Here is a 14492-nt window from a genome sequence, read left to right as displayed (position 1 = left end):
TCGAACAAATTTTTCCGTTGAGTCATTTAATTCAGCTGTCAGATCTTCCATTTTACAGATGTTGGTCATCTCTGTGAACCAGTCTACCATACTCTGGACTCTCGGGGATCTCCAGTTGAGTTTGTGCTGCTGTAAGGCAGAAGCGGAGTAGGTTCAATTTTGGCGCTTTAATGAATCCAGGTAGGATCGACAGTAGGGCAACCTCTGGTGTCGCAAGTAAATTGTCGCCGCTTATCTTGTTGTAGACTGAGAAGACAGAGGACCAAAATTTCCTGATAGCTTCGCAGCTCCACCATATATGTAACATAGTGCCCTTTTCATTACCATAACGCCAACACCTGTCAGACACAGACGGGAAGATTGAATGAAGGGTGTCTGGGCATCTGGGCATCAGTACCACTGCGATAAGATTTTGTAATTTTTTTTCCTGTGAAGTACAGGCAATAGAGAATTTGTGGGTAAATATAAAGGCCTTTCTCCAATCCTCCTCCGATATAGTCAGATTTAAATCTCTTTGCCACTTCTCTAGGAAGTGAAGCCCCTGGCTGTTACTCCTTCGAGCAAGGAGTTTATAAATTAATGAAAGGACATGTCCAGGGGAATCTTGATGGAGAAAAAGTTTTTCAAAAGACGTGGGCATAGATGAATAGGCCTTGTTTCTGTGTTGGTCTTTTAGAAAGGACTGGAGTTGTAAATATTCTAACCATGTGGATGGGGTTCTTTGCTCTAGGGTAGTCAAGTCAAAGAGAGGGGGGAGCTCTGAATCCTGAGTATATGAAAGAATTGGGCGTCTTGGCTCTTCCTCCAACCAAGAAATTTCTCAACTTTCAAACCCGGAGGGAAATCCGGGTTGACAAACAAGTGTGAGATGGGCCCCCGACCCCCGTGACATTACCCCCCCCTCCCGAGTCCCAAAACCTCAAGCCCACCCTCATAAGTTCTGCTTCTGACTTTATGAACCCCCTGCGGTCTGGTCTGATCCAGGGAAGGAACCTCAATGGAATCTCCGAGCACTCCTGCTCCAGGCTTACCCACTGTTTGGATGAGCTATGGAATTGCCAATCTAAAAGGCGCGTTACAACTGCTGCTCTGTGGTACAATTTGAAATTAGGCAATCCCACACCGCTATCTTCCTTAGTTCTGTAAAGTGTGTTAATTCCAATTCTGGGTCTGCCACCCCCCCCATACAAATTTGTTAAGAGCCGACTGAAGTTTAGAGAAAAAAACTTTGGGGGGCATTATGGGCACTGTCTGGAAGAGGTATAGGAAACGCGGTAAGATGTCCATTTTTAAGACATTGATTCGCCCAAACCAGGAGAGCTTCTTTTTATCATAATTTTTTAAATCTTTAAGGGTCTTATCTAAAAGAGGTAGGTAGTTGAGTTGAAATAATTTGGACCTATCAGCTGGAACCGCAACCCCTAAGTAGGTTAGTGCCGAGGCCTGCCATTTGAAGGGAAAGTTATCTTTCAAGTGAGATATTTCTCTGGTGGGCAAATTGACATTGAGAGCTTCCGTTTTAGTGTAGTTTACCTTAAAATTACTAAGGTGACAGAATTTCTCGAACTCTTTAATTAGTGAAGGAAAGGAGATACGGGGCTGGGATACATAAATAAGGAGATGATCCGCGAATAAAGCTGTCTTACATTGCCCTCCTCCACCTGGAATCCCATGAATGTTTGGATTGTTTCTAATGGCCGTTGCTAGGTGTTCAATTATTAGGACGTAAATGAGAGGAGAGAGGGGGCAGCCCTGTCGGGTACCGTTTTTAATTGTAAATGGGGAGGAGAGGAACCCATTGACCCTGACCTTAGCCGTTGGGGCCCTATATAAGGCCAAGACTCTCTCAATAAACCGTTTCCCCAGCCCCACCTGGCGCAAAGAGGCTGACATGAAATTCCAGCTGACCCGGTCGAAGGCCTTCTCAGCGTCAATAGATAGTAGGCACATAGGGTGAGCCTTGGCCTTCACCTGAGCCAGCAAAAGAAAAGTCTTGTTGGTGTTGTCCATAGCCTCTTGGCCCACCACAAAGCCTACTTGGTCTGTATGAATTACCTCTGGAAGCAAGGGGGCTAATCTGTTGGCTAAGGCCTTAGAGAAAAGTTTAACATCAGTGTTGATCAAGGAGATGGGACGATAGTTAGCTATCTCTGAGTGGTCCTTTCCCGGTTTCGGTAGGACACTTATGTGTGCCTCAAGGGACTGGGTCGCAAAGGGGGAATCTTCGGATACTCTGTTAAATACCTTCGTTAGAAAGGGGACTAGCTGAGTTCCAAAGGTTTGAGTGAGTGCATTTTATACCGACTCCGACTGCACCAAAATGAGCTCCGACTCCGACTCCACAGACCTGGTTCTAAAGTGATGTTATCACCAGGACCCCAATCCAAATTATGGAGGGACAAACAACAGTAGTGTAGAGCATTCTGCAGTCACTGTTTTGTCACCATTGCGTTTATGTGAATGGAGATGGCTCCAGTTGGGCAGGAATGAGGCTGTGAAGGAAAAATGTAAAATGTGAGGCTACCCTACACCACTTCTCGGGATTGCATGGGGATACATAAATTGTACCCCCGATGAACCTATAATGATGCCATAACCTAGTGATATGCAATTACTTTAAAACATGGGAAAATTAATTTAAATCGATGTTGATGCTACTGTGACCACAGGACTTTTTAAGACAGCTGTAGTGCCTATCTTCAATGTCTTCAACCCGTGGCTAAATCTTCACAAGTCTCTTACATCCTCACTTCTATACATGACCTCTTAGGGGTACTTTACACATTGCGACATCGGTATCGATATATCGTCGGGGTCACGTCGTTAGTGACTCCGGCGCCGTTACCGACATCGCAGCATGTAAACCCTAGGAGCGAACAAGGCACTCATAGACTTGTATTGCGTTGTGACCTCCTGTGCGCCCCATGAAATACTGGAGCTGTCAGCAGGTCACAGATCACATGAGACCGAAGGGAGCAACGCGCTCATTACAGATGAAAAAGTGAGGGTGAGTATAAGACAGAGGGCAGGGGACTTAGATTTAAAGCACCACTCTAGGGCTGAAATAAAAAAAAACAAAGAAAACCCGCTGGAGTGGAGCTTTAAATGCAGGGTCCTAGCAGTGAGTAAAGGGGGCTTTACACGCTGCGACATCGCTAATGCGGAGTCGTTGGGGTCACGGAATTGGTGACGCACATCCGGCCGCATTAGCAATGTTTCTGCGTGTGACACCAATGAGCGATTTTGCATCGTTGCAAAAACGTGCAAAATCGCTCATCGGTGACATGGGGGTCCATTCTTGATTATCGTTACTGCAGCAGTAACGATGTAGTTCGTCACTCCTGCGGCAGCACACATCGCTATGTGTGATGCCGCAGGAACGAGGAACCTCTCCTTACATGCCTCCCGGCCGCTATGAGGAAGGAAGGAGGTGGGCGGGATGTTCCGGCCACTCATCTCCGCCCCTCCTCTTCTATTGGGCGGCCGCTCAGTGACGTCGCTGTGACGCCGCACGGACCGCCCCCTTAGAAAGGAGGCGGTTCGCCGGTCACAGCGACGTCGCCGGGCAGGTAAGTATGTGTGACGGGTCTGCGCGATGTTGTGCGGCACGGGCAGCGATTTGCCCGTGTCGCACAACAGATGGGGGCGGGTACCCACGCTAGCGATATCGGGACCGATATCGCAGCGTGTAAAGTAGCCTTAACTCTAGAAAGCATGGAAGTAGCAATATTTCGACCTCCCTTTTCCCACAGTGGAGTAAGTGGGAGTGATCTCCTGAAAATCCTCCTGATGTATGGAGCGCACCACTACCTGTCTCCTCTGTGGAATGCAGTAAAAATTAAACTCCAAGTACACATCCCACCTCTTGGGATATTCCCCTTGCAAAACAAAACAAATAGTTCAGATCACTTCACTGGGGGTCCAGCACCACCTTCACATCTGAGACAAGACCGCTACTCCTCAAATGAAGATTTGGAAGGTGACTGCAAGCTCCGGAGCTGCCCTCTAATATAGTAATACAATATGATCTACCTACACTGCTTCCACTCTGTCTCCTGCTCTCCTACTGAATGGAGACATGATATTGAACTTTAAAATCTGCCTTTTCTTTTACCATCCTAACATGATATGGACTCCGTAGAGACAGGTATAAAAATGCATGATGTCGAGAACAATTTTCAATACATTGTTGAATAGGTAAAATAAACGGAACTGCCTCTAATTGGCCTTCAATAGGATTGAAATTCACTTTTTTTACATTTTGTATTCTTTTCAGGTGATGGACCCTTTCCAGGAGTTGTTGACATGTTTGGAGGTGTTGGCGGCCTTTTAGAATTTCGTAGTAGCCTCTTGGCCAGCCGTGGTTTTGCCTCTCTTGCTCTGGCTTATTTTGCTTATGATGATTTGCCTAGTTCCCTTGGTGAAATGGATTTAAAATATTTTGAAGAAGCCGCTCAGATTCTATGTGATCATCCAAAAGTAAGTTATAATTATTAATAGGAACATGTTAGCAAGACTTAACTGTTAAGGAATCCATCGAAGAGTTGCCATGTCATTAGAGGGTTATTGCTAATGATGGGTGAACGGGCTCGGAACTGCTCGTTTCTCAATCAAGCTTCGGGGTGCTCAGGTACAGTTAGGTCCAGAAATATTTGGACAGTGACACAAGTTTTGTTATTTTAGCTGTTTACAAAAACATGTTCATAAATACAATTATATATATAATATAGGCTGAAAGTGCACACTCCCAGCTGCAATATGAGAGTTTTCACATCCAAATCGGAGAAAGGGTTTAGGAATCATAGCTCTGTAATGCATAGCCTCCTCTTTTTCAAGGGACCAAAAGTAATTGGACAAGGGACTCTAAGGGCTGCAATTAACTCTGAAGGCGTCTCCCTCGTTAACCTGTAATCAATGAAGTAGTTAAAAGGTCTGGGGTTGATTACAGGGGTTTGGTTTTGCATTTGGAAGCTGTTGCTGTGACCAGACAACATGCGGTCTAAGGAACTCTCAATTGAGGTGAAGCAGAACATCCTGAGGCTGAAAAAAAAGAAAAAATCCATCAGAGAGATAGCAGACATGCTTGGAGTAGCAAAATCAACAGTCGGGTACATTCTGAGAAAAAAGGAATTGACTGGTGAGCTTGGGAACTCAAAAAGGCCTGGGCGTCCACGGATGACAACAGTGGTGGATGATCGCCGCATACTTTCTTTGGTGAAGAAGAACCCGTTCACAACATCAACTGAAGTCCAGAACACTCTCAGTGAAGTAGGTGTATCTGTCTCTAAGTCAACAGTAAAGAGAAGACTCCATGAAAGTAAATACAAAGGGTTCACATCTAGATGCAAACCATTCATCAATTCCAAAAATAGACAGGCCAGAGTTAAATTTGCTGAAAAACACCTCATGAAGCCAGCTCAGTTCTGGAAAAGTATTCTATGGACAGATGAGACAAAGATCAACCTGTACCAGAATGATGGGAAGAAAAAAGTTTGGAGAAAAAAGGGAACGGCACATGATCCAAGGCACACCACATCCTCTGTAAAACATGGTGGAGGCAACGTGATGGCATGGGCATGCATGGCTTTCAATGGCACTGGGTCACTTGTGTTTATTGATGACATAACAGCAGACAAGAGTAGCCGGATGAATTCTGAAGTGTACTGGGATATACTTTCAGCCCAGATTCAGCCAAATGCCGCAAAGTTGATCGGACGGCGCTTCATAGTACAGATGGACAATGACCCCAAGCATACAGCCAAAGCTACCCAGGAGTTCATGAGTGCAAAAAAGTGGAACCTTCTGCAATGGCCAAGTCAATCACCAGATCTTAACCCAATTGAGCATGCATTTCACTTGCTCAAATCCAGACTTAAGATGGAAAGACCCACAAACAAGCAAGACCTGAAGGCTGCGGCTGTAAAGGCCTGGCAAAGCATTAAGAAGGAGGAAACCCAGCGTTTGGTGATATCCATGGGTTCCAGACTTAAGGCAGTGATTGCCTCCAAAGGATTCGCAACAAAATATTGAAAATAAAAATATTTTGTTTGGGTTTGGTTTATTTGTCCAATTACTTTTGACCTCCTAAAATGTGGAGTGTTTGTAAAGAAATGTGTACAATTCCTACAATTTCTATCAGATATTTTTGTTCAAACCTTCAAATTAAACGTTAAAATCTGCACTTGAATTCTGTTGTAGAGATTTCATTTCAAATCCAATGTGGTGGCATGCAGAGCCCAACTCGCGAAAATTGTGTCACTGTCCAAATATTTCTGGACCTAACTGTACTTGCGGAAATCAGATGAGTATAGCGGGTGCTTTGATGTTTCATCCGTGAAACAATGACCCCCAATGCACAGGCATGCTTCTCAGCATGATGTGTGTAGGCAACCGAAAGGAAAGCCATTTTCAGTCTCTGAATGGCTCTCACTGGGGTTAAAACAATGTTTTCGGATGTATTGTGTGAAAGGAAAAGAAGCCGCCCTCCCTCCCCTGGAAATGCTCTCTTTATGGATGGCTGAATGTGAGCAGAGAGCCAAACTGCCCAATTATTGACTTCCATTATACTCGTTACTTGAGTTGATCATTTACAGAGCGTCTGACCTGCTCGACTGGAGGACTGAGCACTTGAGCATTTTAGTGCTCGCCCATCTCTATTTATTTCCGAAACATGATCAGTGGCTTGCAATCCCAAAATATATAAAGTTGTCAAGTAGAAGCAATTACTAAAACTGCTCACTGCTCTAAATATACAGGTGCCACTCAATAAATTAGAATATCATCAAAAAGTTAATTTATTTCAGTAATTCAATACAAAAAGGGAAACACATAATATATAGAGTCATTACACACAGTGATCTATTTCAAGCGTTTATTTCTGTTAATGTTAATGAATATGGCATACAGCCAATGAAAACCCAAAAGTCTTTATCTCAGAAAATTAGAATAATTACCATTAAACACCTGCAAAGGCATCCTCAGCTTTTAAAATGGTCCTTTTAGTCTGGTTCAGTAGGCTACACAATCATGGGGAAGACTGCTGACTTAACAGATGTCCAGAAGGCAGTCATTGACACACTCCACAAAGAGGGTAAAGGCCGCTTTACACGCTGCGATATCGGTACCAATATCGCTAGCGTGGGTACCCGCCCCCATCTGTTGTGCGACATGGGCAAATCGCTATCCATGCCGCAGAACATCGCCCAGACCCGTCACATGTACTTACCTGCCCGGTGACGTCGCTGTGACCGGTGAACCGCCTCCTTTCTAAGGGGGCGGTTCGTTCAGCGTCACAGCGACGTCACAGCAGCGTCACGAATATCCCGCCCACCTCCTTCCTTCGCATTGCGGCCGGGAGGCAGGTAAGGAGAGCTTCCTCGTTCCTGCGGTGTCACACGGAGCGATGTGTGCTGCCGCAGGAACGAGGAACAACTTTGTTACTGCTGCAGTAACGATATTTGAGAATGGACCCCCATGTCACCGGTGAGCGATTTTGCACGTTTTTGCGACGATGCAAAATCGCTCATAGGTGTCACACACAACGGCATCGCTAATGCGGCCGGATGTGCGTCACAAATTCCGTGACCCCAACGACTTCGCATTAGCGATATCGTAGCGTGCAAAGCCCCCTTTAGCCACAAAAGGTAATTGCTAAAGAAGCTGGTTGTTCACAGAGTGCTGTATTCAGGCATATTAATGGAGAGTTCAGTCGAAGGAAAAAGTGTGGTAGAAAAAGGTGCACAAGCAACCGGGATAACCGCAGCCTTGATAGGATTGTTAAGAAAAGACCATTCAAAAATTTGGGGGAAATTTACAAGGAGTGGACTGCTGCTGGAGTCACTACTTCAAGAGTCAACCACACACAGACGTATCCAGGACATGGGCTACAACTGTCGCAATCCTTGTGTCAAGACCCTCATGACCAATAGACAACGCCAGAAGCGTCTTACCTGAGCCAAGGAGAAAAAGAACTGGACTGTTCTCAGTGGTTCAAGGTGTTGTTTTCAGATGAAAGTAAATTTTGCATTTCATTTAGAAATCGCGGTCCCAGATTCTGGAGGAAGAGTGGAGAGGCCACAATCCAAGCTGCTGGAGGTCTAGTGTGAAGTCTCCACAATCAGTGATGGTTTGGGGAGCCATGTCATCTGCTGGTGTAGCTCCACTGTGTTTTATCAATACCAAAGTCAGAGCAGCCATCTGCCAGGAAACTTTAGAGCACTTCATGCTTCCCTCTGAGACAAGCTTTTTGGAGATGGAAATTTCATTTCCCAGCAGGAGTTGACACCTTTCCACACTGCCAAAAGTACCAATACCTGGTTTACTAACCACAGTATCACTGTGCTTGATTGGCCAGCAAACTCGCCTGATCTAAATCTCATAGAGAATCCATGAGAGACACCAGAGCCAACAAAGCAGACGAGCTGAAGGCTGCTATCAAAGCAACCTGGGCTTCCATAACCCCTCAGCAGTGCCACAGGCTGATCGCCTCCATGCCACGCCGCATTGATGCAATAATTCATGCAAAAGGAGCCGACCAAGTATTGAGGCATTTACTGTACAGACTTCAGTAGGCGCCAACATTTCTGAGTTTAAAATCATTCTTAAGTTGGTCTTATATAATATTCTAATTTTCTGAGATAATGACTTTTGGGTTTTCATTGGCTGTAAGCCATAATCATCAACATTAACAGAAATAAACACGTGAAATAGATCCCTCTGTGTGTAATGACTCTATATAATATATAGAAATAGATCACTCTGTGTGTAATAACTTTATATAATATATAGGAATAGATCCCTCTGTGTGTAATGACTCTATATAATAGGGATAGATCCCTCTGTGTGTAATGACTCTATATAATATATGTGTTTCCCTTTTTGTATTGAATTACTGAAATAATTTAACTTTTTGATGATATTCTAATTTATCTAGGTGCACCTGTAAGTCTTGGAAAACCCGCATGTCAGAGGCTTTTGCCCACTTGGTTGCCCATAGATACGTCCTGTACCTCTGCAATGACTGGTTGCACATGCTCAGTAGACACCTGCTATTCTTCTATAGTGGGCATCCTTTTCTTAGTTTGCAGTGATTGCACGTCCTCTCTGCAAAAAGTTGTGCTGTTGCTGTCAAAAGAGGAGCAGCGATCAACCTCTACAGCTGCGCCCTGGCTGAGTGAGAAAGAAAGCAGAGCAAGAGCAGGAGCACCGGACACTAAACCACCGATTGGTTTTCTAATTATCAGTGTGAATATTTCTGTCAATATTCTTTATAATTTGACACTTGTTACATAAGAATGCAATATAGATACGACTGGTGACATTACCTACACTGTCTAGTAGAAAAACAGTCTGTGTTTCCAAAACCAATCAGTTTTCAGCTTTCACTTTTCAAATAGTTCTGGTAAAATGAAAGCTGCACTGTGATTGGTTGATAGGGGTAAAAAAGAGCTAAGAGAGGACACACATGGTCAGGGCCGCCACTAGGAATTTCAGGGCCCCATACTGGCAACATTTTTGGGCCCTCTTAAGTATCTGCCCAGGCTCCGCCTCTACCCCTCAAACCTTCCACACTCTCACTGACAGCCATTCTTGGAAAAACATGTATGTGTGTGTGTATGTACGTGTGTGTGTATGTATATATATATATATATATATATATAATGTGTGACCCCCTGGCAAAACCAGGTAGTCACAGATGACTGTAGCCTCCACCAAGGGTTCAGAAATCGCCTCCTCCTTGGGAATTAACACCACACACATCCCCACATGGGAACATCAGCCACAAATCCTAGTTGCCCCCCCGTGACAGCCAGGACACACCAGTGGGCAGGACCAGGCGGATGGGAACGCCCACCTACACAGTCAACCGGTTTGCACACCCCTCCAGAAGCAACCAGCATCCGGCCTTGGTTTACAATACGGACTTGGTGTGATTTCTTCGTAAGAGTGAGTACACCGGTGTTATCCGGTCCAACCTGCCATCAGTGCCCCAGCCCTGCTCTTTACCCTGCACCTGGGCCCCGGGACTACACCTCCCCTACCAGTGGAGGGGATCCCATCTAGCTGCCCGCTCCATCAGCCTCGGGCACCCCCATCACCAGGCAGCGGCGGTGTCATCATCCCTCACCGCAACCCACAGGTGGCATCACAGACAATCTCCCTTGTAAATACCTCCCTTTTTCATTGTGTGCGAGGACGGGTGCTGGCACGAGCCCCGGGTCCGGTCACCACTCGAGCCCAAGACACGATCCCGGATCCGAGTGCTGCTCGAGCTGCCCCGGGTTGCCGCAGCGGAGGCGGCACCCGTCCGCGACATATATATATATATATATATATATACTAGCTGTAGTACCCGGCCCAGTCTGTCTCTTTGCCCAGTCTGTCTCTTTGCCCTGACTGTTTCTTTGCCCGGTCTGTCTCTTTCTAGGTCTGTCTCTTTCTAGGTTTGTCTCTTTCTAGGTCTGTCTCTTTGCCTGGCTGTCTCTTTCCCGGTCTGTGTCTTTCCTGATCTGTCTCTTTCTCGGTCTGGCTCTTTGCCCAGTCTGTCTCTTTGTCCTGACTGCTTCTTTGCCCGGTCTGTCTCTTTCTAGGTCTGTCTCTTTCTAGGTCTGTCTCTTTGTCTGGCTGTCTCTTTCTAGGTCTGTCTCTTTGCCCAGCTGTCTCTTTCCAGGGCTGTCTCTTTCCAGGGCTGTCTCTTTCCAGGTCTCTCTTTGGCTATCTATCTCTCTGTCTCTTTCCTCGTCTGTCTCTGTCTGTCTGTCTCATTCTGTCTCTCTCTCTATCCGTCTTCCCACCGACATCTTATTACTTCACACATAAGCTTCTTATACTAACAGTTTATTTGTTCCTATAGCAACCACTGACAGTTGCTGTTTATAGCCTGTAGCTCCCACCTCCATTCAGTTTAATAGAGGCAGGATTTTTGGAGAGAAAGTGTAAAGCGCGGGGTTAAATTCTTCCACCCAAACATAGTCTATGACGTTCCCTGAGTCACATGGGGTGTCCGTGTAAAATTTTGTGATTGTAAATGCGACGGTGTGGATTCCTTTAGCGGACACACACACACACACACACACACACACACATACACACAACAAAAGATGCATTGCTTTCACACCTCAAATAATGCAAAGAAAACAAGTTCATAATCATTTAGAAACAACAATACTAATGTTTTACCTCAGGAAGTGTTCAGAAATCAATATTTTGTGGAATAACCATGATTTTTAATCACAGCTTTCATGCGTCTTGGCATGTTTTCTGGGTGACCTTACGCCATTCCTGTTGCAAAAATGTAAGCCAATTCTTCTTTGTTTGATGGCTTGTGACTATCCAGCTTTCTCTTGATTACATTCTAAAGGTTTTCAATGGGTTTCAGGTCTGGAGATTGGGCTGGCCATGACAGGGTTTTGATGTGGTGGTCCTTCATCCACACATTGATTGACCTAGCTGTGTGGCATGGTGCATTGTCCTGCTGGAAAACCAGTCCTCAGAGTTGGGGAACATTGCCTGAGCAGAAGGAAGCAAATGTTTTTCCAGGATAATCTTGTATGCGGCTTGATTCATGTGTCCTTCGCAAAGCTTAATCTTCCAATTCCAGCCTTGCTGAAGCGTCCCCAGATTATCACCGATCCTCCACAAAATTTCATAGTGGGTGCAAGACACTGTGGCTTGTACGTCTCTCCAGGTGTCCGTCTAACCATTAGACTATCAGGTATTGGGTAAAGTTGAAAATTAGACTAATCGGAGAAGATTACCTTACTCCAGTCCTCTATGATACAATTGGGCAGATTAAACTTTGCAAAATACGTATTTTATAGATAAATATAGAATGTGAGTATGTGTTCTTTTCCATTGTTTGGATTGACAATTACATCATGAACTAGATGCATGTATTGGCAGATATTGTAATTTTCAAATTGGAATGACTCTTTTATGTGTGCCCCGTGTCCCATGCGTACCCACCTCTATCACACTCTGCTCCTTCAGTCACAGCCTGCACCACTGTCACAGTTTAGACCCCCTCTGTGATAGTTTGCACCCCTCTGTCACACTCTTCACCCCTCTGTCACACCCTGCACCCCCTCTGTCACACCCTGCACCCCCTCTGTCACACCCTGCCCCTCTCTGTCACACACTGCTTCCTCTGTCACACTGTACACCCCATCTGTCACACTCGGCCCCCCTGTCAATCTGCACCCCTCTGTCACAGCCTACACACCTCTGTCACACCTAGCACCCCCTCTATCATACTCTCCCTCCTTATCACACCCTGCGCCCCTCTGCTCCCCTCTGTCACACTCTGTACCCCCTCTGTCACACTCTTCCCCCTTGTCACACTCTTCCTCCACTCTGTCACACCCTGTCCCCTCTGTCACACCCTGCACCCACCATATCTTCCTCTTCCCTCATTACCTGTCACATGTGCCCTCATCTTCTACAGCTTTTCCTATATCTCCTGGCTCCTCCCACACGGTTCACATCGCAGGTCCTGCAGAACTTGCAGGTATTTTCTTCTGTCTGGGCCGGGAGAAGACTAGAGCTTTACTGGGTTGCAGTGGGCCCCTCTATATCATGGGTCTGAGGCAACAGCCCCCTCCAGTAACTACGCTACTGACCACCAGCGATCTTCAGCTCTCGGAGCACCTACTTTTCCCCGCTGGATGCCGTGTCCTCACCACTTCCGCGTTGTCTGCAGCAGTGTGATAATGAGGTGCGGAGTGATGACGCGCCGCCTCCCTGCTCTGCTCCACTCACTTTGCTTCCCACCACATGGCTAGTTTGCATGCAGTGCCCTAACAAGGCTTTGCTTGCAGCTTAGTCATCTGCAGTGGCTGAAGCGACACCACTGGGCCCCTCTACTGCGACTGTGACTGGGGCCCGGTGAATTTGAAAACATTATGGCTCCTGAAAAATGATGACACAAGTGAATTTTTTTTTACAAATTTCAGATTTTTTTTCATCACTTATATAAAACAAAAACTATGCATGTTTGATTGCTTAGACACATGGACATTATATATGGGGACCTCCTGTCTAGCGTTCGCTGTCATAGACCAAGTCGACCCCGTATTATCTGGATAGCCATTAATTTGAATGCTCAACTAAACACCATGTAATTGTCACAGGATGAATGTGCTCCATTAACTGTCCACCAATTTATATACCTATAGATATATAAACCAATGTCCTAATATATTCTACTCTTTAGGTATCAGGTGATGGAATTGGAGTGGTCTCGATATGTAAAGGAGCTGAGGTGGCTTTGGCTATGGCGTCCTACCTGCCTCAGGTCGCCGCTACAGTATGCATCAATGGAACCAATGCCGTGAATGGCAGCAACCTATTTTATGGTGATCTGGTTATTAAAGCTATCCCTTACAAAATGGAAAGAATTTTATGCATAGACTTTTGGTCCATCAACTTTACCAGCTTCATGGACGATCCAAGAAAACCAGAATTCCAGGACTCTATACTTCCCCTGGAGAAAGCCAGAGGCCCCATCCTCTTTATGGTGGGAGACAAAGACCAGCATTTCAACAGTTTGTTCTTTGCGAGAGAAGCAAAATCCCGGGCAGAAAAGTATGGCAAGAAGGATGTGTATATGCAATATTATCCAGGCGCGGGGCATCTTATAGAGCCTCCCGGTTCTGCTTTCTGTCCGGTATCACAGGGATCGTACTTTCCGCTGCCTGTGAGTTGGGGTGGAGAACTTCTTCCTCATTGTAGAGCGCAAGAAACTAGTTGGAAAGAGCTTCAAGAATTTTTCCGTAGAAATATTATGGGCTCTCGACGGAATAAATTGTGATTATCTCTATTAATTGGGGAATCTACAAGCATCTCAATAAATTAGAATATCAATAAAAAGTTAATTTATTTCAGTAATTCAGTACAAAAAGGGAAGCGCATATATTATATAGAGCCATTACACACAGAGGGATCTATTTCACGTGTTTATTTCTGTTAATGTTGATGATTATGGATTACAGCCAATGAAAACCCAAAAGTCATTATCTCAGAAAATTAGAATATTATAAGATCAACTGAAAAAATGATTTTAAACTCAGAAATGTTGGCGCCTACTGGAAAGTCTGTACAGTAAATGCCTGAATACTTGGTCGGGGCTCCTTTTGCATGAATTACTGTATCAGTGCGGTCTCGCACGGAGGCGATCAACCTGTGGCACTGCTGAGGTGTTATGGGAGCCCAGGTGCATTAGGCTGCACATGCGCATAGTGGCCCCCTCCGGAGTCAACATTCCTTTCAGCTATCCAGTGACTTGGAGGGTCAGGGGAAAACTGAGTTTGATACGCAGATACAATACCCGAGACAAGCTCACTACATAGATACATAACCAAACCAAGCTTACCAAGGGAACATGCACATGCTTACTGCATAGATAGTTTGTGCGTCACGGGCAAATCGCTGCCCGTGGCGCACAAAATCGTTTGGAGCCGTCACACGTACTTACCTGCCTAGCGACGTCGCTGTTG

The 14492-nt window shown here is 45.5% G+C and overlaps 1 protein-coding gene across 2 annotated transcripts in view; it reads left to right on the top strand.

The window, feature by feature from the left end:
- Nucleotides 1-14088, top strand: part of LOC142256234 (acyl-coenzyme A amino acid N-acyltransferase 1-like) — a 104182-nt gene extending 90094 nt beyond the window's left edge. For both annotated transcript variants that reach the window (XM_075327820.1, XM_075327814.1), the window contains exons 3-4: nucleotides 4277-4479; nucleotides 13211-14088. In XM_075327820.1, coding sequence (XP_075183935.1) covers nucleotides 4277-4479; nucleotides 13211-13807 — 800 coding nt within the window. In that variant the 3' untranslated portion in view covers nucleotides 13808-14088. The remainder of the gene's footprint in view (nucleotides 1-4276; nucleotides 4480-13210) is intronic.
- Nucleotides 14089-14492: the final 404 nt, after the last annotated feature.

This window comes from Anomaloglossus baeobatrachus, chromosome 1, assembly GCF_048569485.1.
Source record: "Anomaloglossus baeobatrachus isolate aAnoBae1 chromosome 1, aAnoBae1.hap1, whole genome shotgun sequence".
Lineage (NCBI taxonomy): Eukaryota > Metazoa > Chordata > Amphibia > Anura > Aromobatidae > Anomaloglossus > Anomaloglossus baeobatrachus.
This window is presented reverse-complemented; position numbering and strand designations above follow the sequence as displayed.